This window comes from Zingiber officinale, chromosome 1B (assembly GCF_018446385.1).
Source record: "Zingiber officinale cultivar Zhangliang chromosome 1B, Zo_v1.1, whole genome shotgun sequence".
Taxonomy (NCBI): Eukaryota; Viridiplantae; Streptophyta; class Magnoliopsida; order Zingiberales; family Zingiberaceae; genus Zingiber; species Zingiber officinale.
Window position 1 is genome coordinate 108093671 of NC_055986.1, and position 17415 is coordinate 108111085.

General features: G+C 40.6%; 1 protein-coding gene across 1 annotated transcript; it reads right to left on the minus strand.

Moving 5' to 3' along the window:
* Positions 1 to 7689: 7689 nt before the first annotated feature.
* LOC122040871 lies at positions 7690 to 8774 on the minus strand. Its single transcript, XM_042600343.1, has 2 exons — positions 8265 to 8774; positions 7690 to 8223 (listed from the first exon to the last, which is right to left on the minus strand). Exons 1-2 carry the CDS (start codon positions 8772 to 8774, stop codon positions 7690 to 7692), a joined length of 1044 nt encoding a protein of 347 aa, XP_042456277.1.
* Positions 8775 to 17415: the final 8641 nt, after the last annotated feature.

The window sequence follows — 17415 nt, forward strand, 5'->3', positions numbered from 1 at the left end:
CAATATGCCCGATAAGTTGGGAAATAATATTACTTATAGTGTGTGTTGTTGATTATAGAAGGAATCTGTGTCCTAGTTATCTAGGTTGAGAATGTTCCCAAGAGGAGCTCATAAGGATTGTCATGTTAAACCCTGCAGGTGGACTTAGTCCGACATGACAATGAAGTTGAGTGGTACTACTCTTGGAGCTAGATATTAATTAAGTGAGTTGTCAGTAACTTACTTAATTAGTGGACATTCGTAATCTTAAACACAGGGAGACTAACACACTCATGATAAGAAGGAGCCCATAATATAATTTGGCATTGGTGCGGTAGTGCGATAATAACTCTCTAGTGGAATGAGTCATTATCGATGAACTTGAGTTGTGTGTTCGGGGCGAGCACGGGATACTCAAGCTCATCGGAAGGCCAAAACTAATTTCTCCTCTAGGTCCCTGTCATAGCCTCATTATAGCCTCAAGTCCATCCAAATGTAAGGCTCTTCTTGATGTCCAAGAAGTGGGCCGGTCCAATGCTTGGTGACCAAGCAAGGGCCGGCCACATCCTCTTCTATAGGGGCCGACCCTTTGCTTGGTGACCAAGCATAAAGGGGTCGGCCACAATAAATCAAAAAGAGAGGGTTGTTTTGAATTTTTAAAATCTTCTCTTTGTAGAAAACTATAAGTTTTAAAAGAGAGATTTTAATTTTAAAAACTTTCCTTATTTGAATTAGGCCACATGTTTTAATAGAGAGTTTTAAAAGTTTTAAAACTTTCCTTTTTTAACCATCCTCATGGTTTAAGAAAAAAAAGGAAGATAAGTTTTAAAATTAAAATTTTCTATCATCATGTTAAAAAAGGAAATTTTATAAGAGTAGTTTTAAATTTTAAAACATGGTTTTAATTTTTAGAACTTTCCTTTTTTAACTCCTACTTTAGGTAAGAGAGCTTGTAAATTTTATAAGAGGATTTCTTCTTTTAAAATTTTAAAAATTATATTTCCTTTTTCCTTTGATGAGGTGGTCGGCCACCTTGCTTGGTGCCCAAGCAAGGGGCCGGCCATAATTAAAAATAAAAATCATCACAAAAATTAATGTTGGTGATTGATTCAATCAAGAGGAAAGAAAAGGAAAAATAAAAAGGAAAAAGGAAAAACTAGAGGATGATTTTATTTTTTTGTAAAAAGTATTTCCTTATTTGCCTTGGGCAAGTAATATAAAAGAAGGGGTGAGGGGGCTTCATGAGACACAACTCTTATTCTTTTGCTTGGAGACCCTCTTGGTGTGGTCGACCCTCTCCCTTCTCTTTTCCCTTTTGCTCTCTTCTCCTTGGTGGTGGTGGTGGCCGGATTTTAGAAGAAGAGGAAGAAGTTTTTGGGTGGTGTTCATCTTGGAGGATCATCGCCCACACGACGTCCAAGGCAAGGCGAGAAATACGGCAGAAGATCTCGAGGTCATTAGCTTACAAAGAGAAGGTATAACTAGTAGTTTTCTTCCGCATCATACTAGTTATTTTCTTTGTAAGAATTCTAAATACAAGAGGCAATTAGATCTAATTTATCGAATTTATTTTTCGAGTTTGTGTTTTCTTCTTTTTAGAATTTGTGATTCGATTGTTCTTTTTGGTTAACCTAGAGTTATTTAAGGAAATTAAATATTAGCTTTCCTTAAAAGGCTTTGACTAGGCGGTGGTGGTTGCTCCCATATCCAAGAAGGTCATGTGCCTCGCCTTGCAGTCCTGGAAGCCAATTTTAGAAATTAATATTTAATGGAATTAGTAACATAGGTGGATTTGAATCAATAGTGTTAAGTTCCACTTGCGATTCAAATCTAAACCATTAAGAACAGATAAGTTAAATTTGGAATCAATGATGTTAAGTTCCGTTTGCGATTCCTAATTTAACTTCTAAAGAACACAATAGGTTATTTAAGGAAAGGTTTGACACTTGTACAAAATTTTTTATACAGTGGAACCGGTACGTTTTCCTAGGACTAACCAACACTTATAACATCAATTAGAAAGTTTCTGCACTTCGGAATTTCAGCAATTTGTAACTTTTAGCATTCTGTCTAGCAATTTTATAAAGAATGGACAGGGAATAAACACAAATTGTTGTTTCTGAATTCTGTTTCCAGCATTCTCCTCACTGTATAAAGTTCCAATTTACTATCCTTTTCTTCAACTTTTCCAAGTAAATGATACAATGCTCAAGTGCTTCATTGATGAAATATTACCCACCAATTTGAATTCCTCATTATCATCCATTGTGGTCAGATTTCAACAGCTACAAAGATTCACTGTTCCGGCATTCTTTTGTGTCCAAATAGGTTCCTGAATTCATCTTTCCTTGTTTTGCAGATTCCATGAAGGGTAGCCTACCATTTGTTTTAGCATATTCTTAATTTTCAACTAAGCTTCCACTCATTTGAATCTTGCATTCTGAGTTTTGATACAGAATTCCCAGATATGCTCTTCACTTTCTGCAGAATTCTGTTTCTATAAAAACTGACCATGCATCAGTTTCCGGATTTCAATCTGTTCACAAGATTTTCAATCAAATGTATCGATATTGGAAAAATGACACACACACAAATTTAATCCGCTGAGCTTCCTTAATTCTGCAGAATTCACACACACACAAATTTAATCCACTGAGCTTCCTTAATTCTGCAGAATTCACTTTCTCCACCTAAACAAAAGAACTCAACAAAAAGAAAACTCAATCAAACTAAATACCTCCCCCACACTTACTCTTTTGTCCGTCCCGACTAAAATGAAATCATCACATAAAATCCAAGGTAACCACATCCAAAGAAAAAGACATTAGAAAAGAACAAAGATATGATGATTCATGACAAGAAAAATAGTAAAGATAAATGTGGGCAATATTATAATGGAGGAAACTTCATAAAGGTGACTCAATTCTGATTTAGTGGTATTAAATAGATTTGAAGCAAGTTCTAGAGTGAAATAAACCACAAGAGCAACTCTCAAATAGGCTCTAACCTCACTAGGTAAATAAGAATTATCATATCATTCCATCAATCAAGAATCCATCACTTAATGTGCACCTCATGTAATCCTAGAGTTCAATCATGCCATAAAGTCTCTAAACTCAATAATCAAATCTAACATTCCTTTTCAAATCCCTCAAAAAAAAATGATACAAAGAATTGTCAAAAGAAAGAAGTACCATTTATTCCAATATCTAGTCTACCAAACTCAAAGAAATAGTAACTACCATGAACATGAAACCTAAAGTCCGAAATAATAACCATGTAAGAATAAAAACTACTAATGAGACAGAATTTCTTAATGCTAAAAGAAAATTCCAAATGAAACCGAACTTTACCTAAACAAATAAAAAAACTGCTAGCACCTAAAATATATTTATTTTCAAAGAAACAAGAGATAGAGTGAAACTCCCCCTTTAGCTCGGGTAAATGGCATCAATATGGTCCATTTCTTCCACCACCGAGCCCTTAACTCCTTCATGAAACTTTTTAAGCCTATGTCCATTCACTTTAAAAATCCGGCCAGAAGATATATCATGGATCTCAACCACTCCATAAAAGAAGACATTAGTAACGCAATAAGGTCCTTCCCATCTAGATCTCAACTTACCTTTAATCAATTTGAGACGAGATCGATATAGAAGTACTTTGTCACCAATTTGCAATTCTTTCACCTCAATTTGTTTGTCATGAAATCTCTTGGTCTTTTCTTTATAAATCCGTGAATTCTCATAGGCTTCCAACCTAATCTCTTCAAGTTCTTGAAGTTGCAATTTTCTTTCTTCTCCAACAGTGTCACTATCACAATTGCATGCTTTAATTGCCCAATACGCCCTATGCTTAATCTCCACGGGTAGATGACAAGCTTTTCCATACACAATCCTGTATGGAGACATTCCTATAGGGGTCTTGAAAGCAGTCCTATAAGTCCATAGTGCATCTTCAAGTCTTTTACTCCAATCCTTCCTATCCGGTCTCACAGTCTTTTCAAGAATTGATTTCACCTCCCTGTTAGACACTTCTGCTTGCCCATTTGTTTGAGGGTGATAGGATGTAGAAACTTTGTGTGTAACCCCATGCTTATGTAGCAAAACTTTCATGTGTCTATTACAAAAATGAGACCCTTGATCACTGATGATCACCCTAGGTACTCCAAACCTGCAAAATATGTGAGACGTGACAAAACTAACAACAACCGAAGAGTCATCAGACCGAGTGGGAATGGCCTCCACCCATTTGGAAACATAATCAACTACCAATAGAATATATGCAAATCCATAAGAGACAGGAAATATACCCATAAAGTCAATACCCCAAACATCAAAAATCTCACAAAATAATATAAATTGTTGAGGCATTTCATTTCTAAGTCCTATGTTCCCAGTTCGTTGACACCTATCACATGATCGATAAAAAGCATAAGCATCACGAAAAAGGGTAGGCCAGTACAAACCACATTCTAATACTTTCCTAGCAGTTCGTTGTGGTCCAAAATGTCCTCCACACTCAAAAGAATGACAAAAAGTAAGTACAGACTGAAACTCAGAGTCAGGTATGCATCTCCTAATGATCTGATCACTATAAAACTTCCACAGATAAGGATCATCCCAAACATAGAATTTTGAATCACTTTTTAATTTATCTTTTTGAGCTTTTGAAAATTGTTTGGGATAAACATGTGCTACCAGGTAATTAACTAGATCCGCATACCATGGTGACTCACCATGCAGCTGTAAAAGCTGCTCATCTCTGAAATCATCATCAATAACCGAATGATCCAAGTCTCCTTCAATTCTGCTCAAGTGATCTTTGTTGGTGCAATCGACCTCCAAGGTTTTAATGTCAGACAAATATGTTTAAGTATGCTTAAGTATGTTTAAGTATGGAGTTTGATCTAGGGAAGTCCTAGTTGTAGGCTAGGCAAGGGAAGTCCTAGTTGGAGGCTAGGCAAGGAGAGAAATCTCGGTATATCGTGGAAGCCAGGTGGATAGGTCTGGAGGACCTAATCCCTGGATAGCCGAATACTGAGTCCTAGTTGTAGGCTAGGTAAGGAAAATCTCGGCATGTCATGGAAGCCAGGTGGATAGGTCTGGAGGACTTGATCCCTGGGTAGCCGAATACTGAGTTTTGGTGAGTGAAACCAAGTGGCGAAAATCCTAGGGGATGGTAATCTTAGGTAACGAGAAGTCTTGGATGAATGAACTCCAAGCAAGGTTGATCGCACGGTCGACCGGACCAACGGACCTCGGTAAATCTAGGTTTAGGTTTACCATTATTTTCTGTATTACTATTATTGTTGTTGGCTAATATGGTATTGCAGGAAAAGTCTTAGTGGATCAGGCGATCAGACACTGAGCAGACAAAAGACCAAACATGTATGGAGGATCATGTTTGGCAGGTAAGTTGAGGTATGCAATTGGAAGAGCGACAGTGAGGTCGGGTTCCTAAAGGGAACAACCTAAGGTCACTGATCCAACTAAAGAAACCAGGAAGGTTTCCAAGTTGAGATCAAGACAGTCCTAACTGTCATACTCATGCATTATATATTACTGTGCTAACCTTTGTGTTGCAGGGATACTTTGCTTAATACTGTGTTGCAGGTTTGGCTGGATCGGTCGACCGAACCAGAGGATCGGTCGACCGAACCAAGATGACTCAGCACAGATCAGTTTAATCAGCAATGATCAGATGCAGAAGGAAAATACACTGATCGGTCGACCGAACCCGAGGATCGATCAACCGAACCATCAATATTAAAGGTGCAGTAAATGCAGATCACGGCAAATCTCGACGAACAGGGAAGGAGCATGTTCGGTCGACCGAACAGAAGGATCGGTTGACCGAACCATTGAAGTCCAGTTAATACAGAATATCAAGCCAGCGTCAGACTCTAGTTGGAAGGGATCGGAGCTGGTTCGGTCGACCGAACAGAGGGATCGATCGACCGAACATCCATCATACCTATAAATTGAGGCTCGAAGTCGGAGGCCAGGAAGAACTTTCTGATCAACTCTTGTGCTCTTCTGCTAGTTGCTCACGCTACACGTCGTCATCAAGTTTGCAAGCGACTTCATCCAACAGTGCCGACCAAGCTACAATTTACTACTTCTATTGTCGGTATATATTTTTAGTACTGCACTTAATTTCTGTAAGATAGTAGGAGTGTTACTATCTTACATATTTGTACTTGTACGATTCACTTCTTTCTGAAGATTTTGGAAAGAAGGATTATAGTGCTTTGTCCATCGGTGCGGTCAAGGACCGCGGGCCTTCGAGTAGGAGTCGAGCTAGGCTCCAAACGAAGTAAATACCTTGTCTCTTTTTCTTATTTCTGCTGCACGACTTTGGTTTCAAAATACGAAAAGAATAGTTTTAAAAAGCGCGATATTCACCCCCCCCCTCTATCGCTTCAAACGATCTATCAATCTGCAATTAAGTTCTCCTTCCCACTCCTATCACGTATCTCTACGTCAAATTTTGAAGCAGAAGCATCCATCTGATCAACCTAGGTTTTGTGTCAGGCTTCATGAGGAGATATTTCAAGGTTGCATGATCAGAAAAAATAATCACATGAGAACAAAGTAAATATGATCTGAACTTATCTAAAGCAAAAATAATAGAAAGAAGCTCTTTTTCTGTTGTGGTGTAGTTTGCTTGAGATGAATCTAAAGCCTTGGAAGCATAGCAAATAACGTGTGGTGCTCCATCCACTCTCTGTGCAAGTACAGCTCCCACTGCATAGTCTGAGGTGCCACACATCAACTCAAAAGGTAAGGACCAATCTGGGGGTCTGATGATAGGTGCTAAAGTAAGAGCCTCCTTTAATCTGTCAAAAGCCTCTTTACACCTCTGATCGAAATCAAACACAACATCCTTCTTAAGCAACTGAGATAATGGCAGAGCAATTTTACTGAAGTCCCTAATAAATCTCCTGTAGAATCCTGCATGGCCAAGAAAAGCTTGAACATCCTACACGCATGCGGGGTAAGATAAAGAAGATATAGCGCTAACTTTAGCAGGATCTACTTCAATGCCCTTCCTAGAGACTATATGTCCTAAAACAATGCCATGCTCTACCATAAAGTGACACTTTTCAAAATTCAAAACCAAATCCGTATCGATACATCTACTCAAAACTCGAGACAAGTTTTCCAAACATGCATCAAAAGGTAAGCCATAAATAGAAAAATTATCCATAAATACTTCCATGCAATGCTCTAACAAATCACCAAAAATACTCACCATACATCGCTGAAAAGTCCCTGGAGCATTGCACAGTCCGAATGGCATCCGACGATATGCAAATGTACCGAAAGGGTAGGTGAAGGTAGTCTTCTCCTGGTCCTCTGGGTCGATGCAAATATGAAAATAACCAGTATAACCATCAAGGAAATAATAATGTGATTTACCTGCCAATCTCTCCAACAATTGATCAATAAAAGGAAGTGGATAATGATCCTTTCGACTTGCTTGATTTAGCTTCCTATAGTCCACACAGACTCTCCAAGAATTCTTCACTCTCGTGGGCACCAACTCGTTCTCTTCATTAGCTAACATTGTCACCCTTGACTTCTTCGGAACTACATGGATGGGACTTACCCATTTACTATCAGAAATCAGATAAATAATGCCTACCTGTAAGAGTTTAGTCACCTCTTTCTTTACCACGTCTAAGATCAAAGGGTTAAGTCGTCTCTATGGTTGTCTCACTAGCTTCACATCCTCCTCCAAATAGATCCTATGCATGCAAATAGAAGGACTGATCCCAGGAATATCTCCCAGAGTCCATCCAATGGCCTTTCTATGCTGTCTCAGAATCTCTAACAATCTTTCCTCCTGATCTGGTTCCAAATTCTGAGCTATAATGACAGGTAGCTGCTGATTCTCTCCTAAATAGGCATACTTCAAATGCTGAGGTAATGACTTCAACTCCTCCTGTATCTGGTCAACCGAAGGCGATCCTAGGGGTAGAGCTTCTCCTAAGCAATCCTCTACGCATAATTCTTCTTCTCTGGGAGATTCTAGGAGTAATGCTTCTCCTAAGTAATCCCCTACGCATAATTCTTTTGAACTCACATCTACTCCCACTTCTAAGATACTCTCCAACAATGAAACCAATTCATTCCCTTGACCAACATCAAAAAAATCTGAATCTGAATCAACTTCCGAAGAGAAATCCATGTTGTCCAGCTCCTCTGAAATATCCAAGCTAAGATAGAATGATCCTCTCTTGGATGCTTCATAGCCTCAAAAATGCTTAACCGAAATACTATGTCTCCTATCTCCATGGAAAGAGTTCCTACATGTACATCAATCCTTGTTCTAGCTGTTTTCAAGAATGGACGTTCAAGAATAAGTGGAGACATGTTTGCAAGCGCATCACCCTCCATGTCTAAGATGTAAAAATCTACAGGAAAAATTAACTCCCTCACTTTTACCAAAACATCTTCTATCACTCCAGCTGGGTGTGCTTGACTTCGGTTAGCTAATTGAATTACTACACCTGTAGGTTGCAAAGGTCCAATTTTTAAAGATTGAAAAACTGATTTAGGCATCACATTTATAGAAGCTCCAAGATCTAACATCGCATCCTCAAAAATACAATCTCCTATAACACAAGGCACTGTGAAAACTCCAGGATCTTCACATTTCTGAGGAACTGGCTGAAATAATGCTGAGACATATTTCCCCATACTTATCAATTCATTTCCCTTCAATTTCTTCTTGTACACACAAAGATCCTTGAGGAATTTGGCATATTTAGGAATTTGTTTGATCATGGTTAGCAAAGGCACATTCACTTCAACCTTGCTGAACAATTTCACCAAATCTTGATATTCTTTAGCCTTTTCTTCCTCCATCTCTTTTCTTGGTTGTATATGTTGGAACCCCAAGGTTGTTTTGGTGTGATCAACAAGTTAAGTTAGGTCCTATTTGTTTCTAACCTTGTGTCTAAGTGTGCAGGAGCTTAGGAACACAGGTAGTCGAGCGGAAGACGCAGCTAGCGAGAAGGACGGCAGTCTGAGGGACGAGGTGCTGCGGAAGAGTACCCCGGTGGACGAGAAGGAAGCGTGCGGTGGTTCCGAGGGATGAAAGCCGGAGCGGAAGATTGCTCGGGGAGCAAGAGACGCAGCTAGCGAGAAGGTCAGCACGCGGTGCGACCGAGGGATGAAGACTGCGGATGAGTACGCTGGTGGACGAAAAGGAAACACGTAGCGATTCCGATGGACGAGAAGCCGGAGCGGAAGGCTGCTCGAGAAGACCGGAAGTTGGGTTCGGGTGAGCCCTTTTCCGGATGGCAGAGATCACCCAAGCGAGCAGATCCGGAGGAGAAGAACCGGACCGAGGTGGGACTGAACCAGAGAAGAAGTCCCGGAGCCCTCCGGGGCGCCCTGAGCAGTAAAATTGACCAGATCGAGTTTTGACTCAATCTAAACATTGGGGGATAAGTTTTATCCCCCCCAGGGCGCCCGGAACCCTTCCAGGCGCCCGGAACCCTTCCAGGCGCCCCGACCAAGACTATAAATATAGTCTTGGTCCAGAAGCTTTGAATTAACTCAGTAATGAGCATTCCAAACACTTGTGCGCTCACTGTTCTAGTTTAGCTTCTGTTTTTGTGCTTTCACCAGTGTAAGAGGCTTCTCCACCCGAAGGAGTTTTTAGTGCGATCACTTTCCTTGGATTAACAACCTCCCCGGTTGTAACCAAGTCAAACACGGTGCCTCGTTTCTTTCGTGTATTTCTGCTTAGCTAATTTTATACAAGTGGTAGTTTAAGAGTTCGAGAAGGGTTACTTTTATTTTTTTTTACAGGGCTATTCAACCCCCCCTTCTAGCCGACCCAACGGTCCTACAGTATACTTCTTTGAGGGAAAGGTAATGGAATGGAAGACTCAACTCCTTGCTGGTTCAGATTTTTCTCCAGATTCTGTGCTGAATTTGGAGCTGAATTGTTAGTTGCTGTTGGATTAACTTCTGAACCAAAATCTGCTCCACCAGATTGTGTAAGTTCTAAAGTTGCAGGTTGAGTAAATTGTTGCTGTTCAGCTCCAGAAATGTCATTCTGTGCTGAATCTGTTTGCGTTGGATTTGCTGGAAAATTCTGAAAACTTTGAGAAGTTGAATCTACAATTGGTTTAGGTAAACTCTGTTCTGATCCAGCTGAAAAATTTGGATTTGGGTCTGGAATTATTTTACCACTTCGCAAAGACAATGCACTTACATTTCCGTTAGGATTTGAAGTCAGTTGTGAAGGTAACTACCCAGATCCTTGGTTCTGCATCTGATTAATATTACTAGCTAGCTGCCCAATCTGCCTTTCAATATTTTGCAGTGCTGTATTAGTCCTCTGTTGATGTTGTTGCTATTGCGTCATTTACTGCTGCTGTTGCAACATTTGTTGCATCAAATCTTCTATTTTTGAGCTGCTAAAGTTGTGCTGAGGTTGCATTGATCTTGGGCTTGTAGAAGATGGCAGTGCAAGCTGAAATTGATGCTGATTTGTATTACTTGGCTACTAGAAATTCTTCACAGGTAGCTGAATTTACTGGAAATTTGTTTGTTGATTCTGTGGGTTCTGAAATTGTGGCTGGATCGCATTATGTGACTGCTGGAAATTCTGGAATGGTTGAAATAGCTGATTCTGGCTGAAGTTTTGCTGAAATTGTGGTTGCTGATATTGCTGAAACTGCTGGGAATGAATTGTTGGATGACTCTGAAAGTGATGTTGATTCTGTTGATGCTGAAACGATTGCTGAGTAATCTGATTTTGTGGTGGTTGTTGATAAAATGTGTTCCTATACCTCAAATTAGGGTGATCCCTCCATCCCGGATTATAAGTTGAAGAGTTGGGATCATATTTGCGTGATTGAAATTGAGGTCTTGAGATGGCTACCACTGATTCATCTTGGTGTAAGTTAGGACAATAATCCGAAGAATGAACTTGGCTTGAATAAATTCCACACAATTTCATCATTGGTAAAGGAAAATTTGAAACGTGACAAGAATTTTGCAACGCCATTTGCTTCACTAGAGAGGTCAACTCTTGCATATTATTCCTGATTTCTTGTTGCTCAGTTGAAACCAAATGGTTTCATTAACCACTCTAGTACCAAGAGCTCTACTCCCAAATTGCTGTGAATTTTCTGCCATATTTGAAATTAGCTCTCTTGCTTGATTTGGAGTCTTATTCACCAAAGCTCCTCCAGCTGCTGCATCTATCATGCTTCTATCCATGGGAAGTAGACTCTTATAAAAATATTGAACAAGAAGCTGGTCACTAATTTGATGTTCTGGACAACCCGAACACAGCTTCTTGAATCTTTCCCAATAATCATAAAGAGTCTCTCCCACTACTTGCTGAATACCACAAATGCTCTTCCTGATAGTCGCAGTCCTAGAAGCTAGGAAGAATTTCTCCAAAAATGCTCTCTTCATATCAATCCAACTTGTAATGTATCCACCTGGAAGGCTATATAACCAGTCTTTAGTTGCTCCCGTCAAAGAAAATGGAAAAGCCCTCAACTTAATGTCTTCTTCTGAAATCTCCTGTGGTTTCATGGTTGAACGAACCACATGAAATTCATGTAGATTGCGGTTGGGATCTTCTCCTGATAGACCTTGAAATTTGGGAAGCAGATGAATAAGTCCTTATCTAAGCTCAAAATCTCCTACCAAATCTGGATAAGTGATGCATGAATACTTATAAGCCACATCTGGAGCTACAAGCTCTTTCATGGTTCGATTGCTTTCTATTATCTGATTATCCATATCTGAAATTTTGCTCTAACAAGTTGCTGCTGACCTAGCTTGCTTCCTCAACGCCCAAAAGGTTCTCTCAATCTCCGGGTCAAGTTCAAGCAATGTTGCAAAGGAAGACCTAGTCATGCAAGCAAATCCACACTTAAAATTCAGTAGATAGTCAATAAAATCAGTAAAACCATAGCTAAGAAAAAGAAAGAAATTATTCACAATCCAAAACAAACAAACAATTCTAGCAAAGTTGTGTTTCCCCGGCAACGGCGCCAAAATTTGGTAGCTATCCAAATGTTTGTCACAATAAACTCCCAAATTAATGTTATGATCAAAAACCCACAACTACACAAGGAAATGTTCTAGTATAAGGGTCGAGTCGAATTTTCCAGGATTATGCTAGAAACATGCTTATCTTGGATTAAGAACACTCTTTTTGGGTTTTCTAGATATGAAATGGGGTTTGGTTTTAAAATGAAATCTTCAACTAAAAATCAAATTGCAAACATTTCCATCTACCCAACTTCAGAAATTACTTCCAAATAACCAAAAGAAACAAAACTTTAAACCACTATTACAGAGAATGGAACGGAATCAAATTGCGATTATTAAACCTTTCAAACTCTAAATTAAACTCAAGCAATCTAGAAAATTGACCTTAAGCTACCAGAAATTAATATTAAACTAATCTTCTTAACCAACTATACTTTCCTACAAAAACCCTAAACACAAAAATTCAACTCACGCATTGTAGAATAGAAACCTTACAAAAACTTAACACTACTACTCACTAGTTACACTAAAAATTAATTAATCTATTAAACTAACTAAATTATCAGCTAAAAGATCATTGACACAGGAATTTCTCAATGAAATTAAGACACAAAGTATGCAATAGAACTGCTGAATAGACAAAGCAGAAAACAGAACACAAGGTAACAGAACTAAAAGAACAGATTCGTGTAGAAAATGAGACTACAAACAAATCTAAGCTATGGACTAGCAAATTTCAGAAACAAAAGTGCAGAATCAAGAAGCTCTATGCTAAGAATCAAACTACAAGAAACCTAACATCAACATCCCTACAACCAAATCTTAAATCAAAATTGTCTTCTCCTTGCCGTCGCACAAGGATCTACAGAGACCGCTCCAATAAAAGTCAGAATGGTGATCACGAACTTGTGGACGAACTCAAATTCACCTGAATCCGCTCACTAATCTTCAGGGAGTTCAAGTTTCTCACTGTTGCTCACAAGATTCACTGGCGCTGGAATCGCGAGCTGGACGAAGGGCTACGAAGGATGGAGAGCTGTTGGAAATGGATCAGAAGCACCGAAGGAACACCGCCAATAGTTCTGAAGTGGAAATGGGACTCAACCCAGAGGAACACCGTTGGACTGATGAAGGAAACGCGGTCCGCAGCTACAGTGCTCCGCCCGCCAAACTCACTTGATGAAGACGAACGGTGCTCAGGAACTAGCCGCCAAAAGATGAAAACCTCCACGATGATGAAGACAAGCTGATCTACAGATCTGGGAGTAGAGAGGTGTCGCGTTCGCGTCGTCGAGAGAAACAACACGATGAACAGTAGCGCAAGCTCACTGTTCACCGTGCCAGATTTTTTCCTTTTATACCTAGGGTTTTGGCCAATTAAAACCTAAGTTCGTGTCAAGCTCATGTGTGATCTAGCTTGGGTTTAGGCTTCATTGAAATCAATTAAAGTCCAAGTTCAGTTGAGGTCAGTTGGGGTTTTGGACTCCATTTGGTTGAGTGAAACAAGCCTCCACTTGAATCATGAATCCCTTAGTACCCTACAAGACCAAATTCACAAAATGAGGAATAAATCATTCATTAAAAGGGAAAACATCATAAAGCTCATAAAAACCTTGTTTGGGAAAACATGATCAAAATTGGAATTTAACATGTGCAAATATATAAAGAACACCAATATTAACCCAAAAATAATGTATCTAATCATAGCTTATCAACACTACAAGAGTAGATGTTCATTGGGTAAGAAAGAGGTAAATGTTGGGACCGAAATGTAGCTAGAGGGGGGGAGGGTGAATAGCTCTTCACGATCGTCATGCTCGTTGTTGCTCGCTTCTTGGGATGATGTGCAGCGAAAATACAAGAAACACAAACAACAACATTAACTCTAGGGATTTACTTGGTATCCACCTTAAGAAGAGGTGACTAGTCCAAGGATCCACACACTCACGCACCCTCCACTATAAAAACACTCCTTCTCGATAACTACCGAAGGCGGAGAAGCCTTACAACCTCACAATACAACAATGAGAAAGAAAGAAGCAAAATACAAATGAATCTTACAAGATTACAATGAAAACCCTAGCTTCTTCTTCTTCTTGTTGCAACTCACCCCTTAACTTGGATGAGCCTCCAAGAACCTTCAAGAACTGGTGGTGAGGAAGAAAAGATCGTTGTGGAGGTTTTGCTGTGATCGCCTGTGGATAAGAGATGATGAAGATCGCAGAAAAACGCTCGCCAACGGCTTTATCTGCGCCAACGGTCGAATCCCAATCGATTGGATTGCTCCCAATCGATTGGGGAGGCTTTGGATCGATCGGTTGATCAATCCAGAGCGCCTCTGTGCTCTTGGAATCGCCCTGAATCGATTACCTGATCTATTCAAGGCTTCTCGAGCGATTTCCAGCGCTCCAATCGATCGACTGATCGATTGGAGGTTTCAATCGATCAACTGATCAATTCAAAAGCTCACTGTTCACTCAAAAACTCTCCCAATCGATTGACCAATTGATTGGAGAAGTTTCAATCGATTCAGCCCATTTCTGCATGAATTCACGTCAACAAATCGATTGACCAATCGATTGAACCCCCCAATCGATTGGCCAATCGATTGAAAAGTATAAAATTGGATAGAGCTTGAAATTAGCTTCATTTCACATCCAAGATCACCTCATTCTGATATCCGAATCAAAAGTTATGGCCTTCAGAAGTTTACTACGTCCGAACTTCCTAGTTCCATGCCAACTCCCTATTGGACTTACGACCGCTAAGAATTCGATCAACTTTTGACCCATATGGACTTTCTCTTTGCGCCAAGTGCCCGGTCAACCTTGACCCACTTGGACTTACCATCTCATGTCAAGTGTCCGGTCCTCCATGACCCACTTGAACTTCCTTCCACCAGATGTCCGGTCATCCTTGACCCATCTGGATTTCCTCTTACCAAGTATCCGGTCAATCCTTTGACCTACTTGAACTTCCAAACACCAGGTGTCCGGTCAACCTTGACCCACCTAGATTTCCACATGCCTGGCTTCACTCACCAGGTCTTTCCATCTGCCTAATTTCACTCACTAGGTCTTTCACCTGGCTTCACTCATCAGGATTTTCCCACTGCCCGGCTTCACTCACCGGGACTTTCCATCTGCCTAGCTTCACTCACCAGGACTTTCACCTAGCTTCACTCACTAGGACTTCCCATCTGTCTGGCTTCACTCAACTGGACTTTCACCTAGCTTCACTCACTAGGATTTCCCAATCAAGTATCCAGTCAACCTTGACCTACTTGACTCTCCTTCACAATCTCCCCACATGAACAATTGCACCTGCAATCTTCATGTCTTGTCATCGAAACCCAAACATCAAGACTCGAGCTTGAAACAATTCAAGCTCAGTCAACCAGGTCAACCTTGACCTAGGGAATATTGCACCAACAGTAAATCCTAAACTCATTCAAGTTAATTTAAATACTACCAAGGGCGGTAGGAATGAAGAAGCCCAAAGAAGGAGAATGCACATCGTATGCTTCACATGTGGGGAGAAGGGACACTACCACACAAAATGCCCCAAGAAGAGGGAGATCAAGAAGTTTGCGCATTTAAAGAAGTGGGAGAAGAAGAAGAGAAGCTCAAATCAAGGGGGAGCTTCAAGGGTAAGGGAGGTATACTCTAATTTAAAGTATAATTCAAATTTGAATTCTTATGTTCTCATGCATGCTAGAAATAATTCTTATTATTTTCCCATGCATAACTTCGGTTTTAGATATCATGATAGGAGTAGGGTAAATGTGGATCATAACCCTAGGAAACTCATTCATGATAACTCTAGAAATGGTAGACCTAAGGAGACCCAAGGCATTAATCCCAAGAATGAGAGACATATGCCTAAAAAAATGGGTAGGTCTAGGAATGTCCAAGGTGGATATGTTGACTCTAGGGTTAGGAACCTAGAAAGGAAAAAATTAAGCTTTAAAGTCAAAGATTGATAAGTTGGAGAAAACTCTAGAAAGATTCAATGTTGGATCTAAGGGTTTAGGCATGGTGTTGGATAGCCAAAGACCCAACAATGATAGATCGGGTCTAGAATACTGATCTAGTGTCTCCAATGTTGGTGCAATATTCCCTAGGTCAAGGTTGACCTGGTTAACCAAGCCTGAGTCTTGGTTTGGATTTCGATGTTTGACAATACAAGGTTGATTGAAGAAGAGTCAAGTAGGTCAAGGATGACCGGATACTTGACTGAGAAGTCCTAACTAGGATGTTAGGTAGAAGGAAAATCCTGGTGAGTGAAGCCAGGTGAAACACCTAGTGAGTGAAGCTAGGCAGTGAGGAAATCCTAGTGAGTGAAGCTAGGTGAAAGACCTGGTGAGTGAAGCCAGGCAGAAGAGAAGTCCTAGTGAGTGAAGCTAGGCAGAAGGGAAGTCCTGGTGAGTGAAGCCAGGCACGGGGAAATCCAGATGGGTCAAGGTTGACCAGACATCTGGTGAAAGTCCAAGTAGGTCAAAGGGATTGACCGGATACTTGGCATGAGGAAGAAAAGTCCAAGTAGGTCAAAGGGATTGACCGGATGCTTGGCAAGAGGAGAAAAGTCCAAGTGGGGCAAAGGGATTGACCGGACACTTGGTGAGAGAGTCCTAGATGGTCAAGGGTGACCGGATGCTAGGTTTTATGTACCAACAAGTCATGGTTGACCGGATGTTGGTTTGGGAGGCTTGGGACTTGGTTTTGGGTAAAAACCAAGAGCTGAATCAATCAGTGGATTGATCAGTGGATTGATCAGTGGATCGATCAGTGGATCAATCCAGGCTTTTCCCAGCGAACAGAAAGCCTCTGGATCGATCAGTGGATCGATCCAGGCCTCCGGATCGATCAGTGGATCGATCCAGGCTTTTCCCAGCGAACAGAAAGCCTCCGGATCGATCCAGAGGTCTCAATCGATCAGTGGATCGATTGGGACGCTGCTGCTTCGCGCGATAAGCGCTGGATCGATCCGTGGATCGATCCAGACATTTTTTCAGAGCACAGAGGTGCTCTGGATCGATCCGTGGATCGATCCAAAGCCTCCCCAATTGATTGGGAGCAATCCAATCGATTGGGATTCGACCGTTGATGTCGTTTATAGCTGTTGGCGTGCGATTCCTTCAGTAGAACTTCACCGATTCATTCCAGATTCATCACAGCTCCTCCCCAGCACTCTCTAAGCTCCTCACCGCCAGTTCTAGAAGGTTCTTGGAGGTTCATCCAAGTCAAGAGGCGAGTTGCAACGACAAGAAGAAGAAGCTAGGGTTTTTACTGCATCTCTTGTAAGCTTTTGCTTATTCTTTACTACCCTTTCTTCTACTTGTATTGAGAGTCTTGTAGGGCTTCTCTACCTTCGGTAGTTACCGAAAAGAAGTGTTTAT

Excerpts from the sequence above, each read along its gene's own strand:
- LOC122040871 (XM_042600343.1), bottom strand. The coding sequence starts at position 8,774 with ATGATCAAACAAATTCCTAAATATGCCAAATTCCTCAAGGATCTTTGT. Across the intron at positions 8,224-8,264 it reads CCATGGAGATAGGAGACATA|AGAGGATCATTCTATCTTAG; the intron begins GTATTTCGGTTA and ends GAAGCATCCAAG.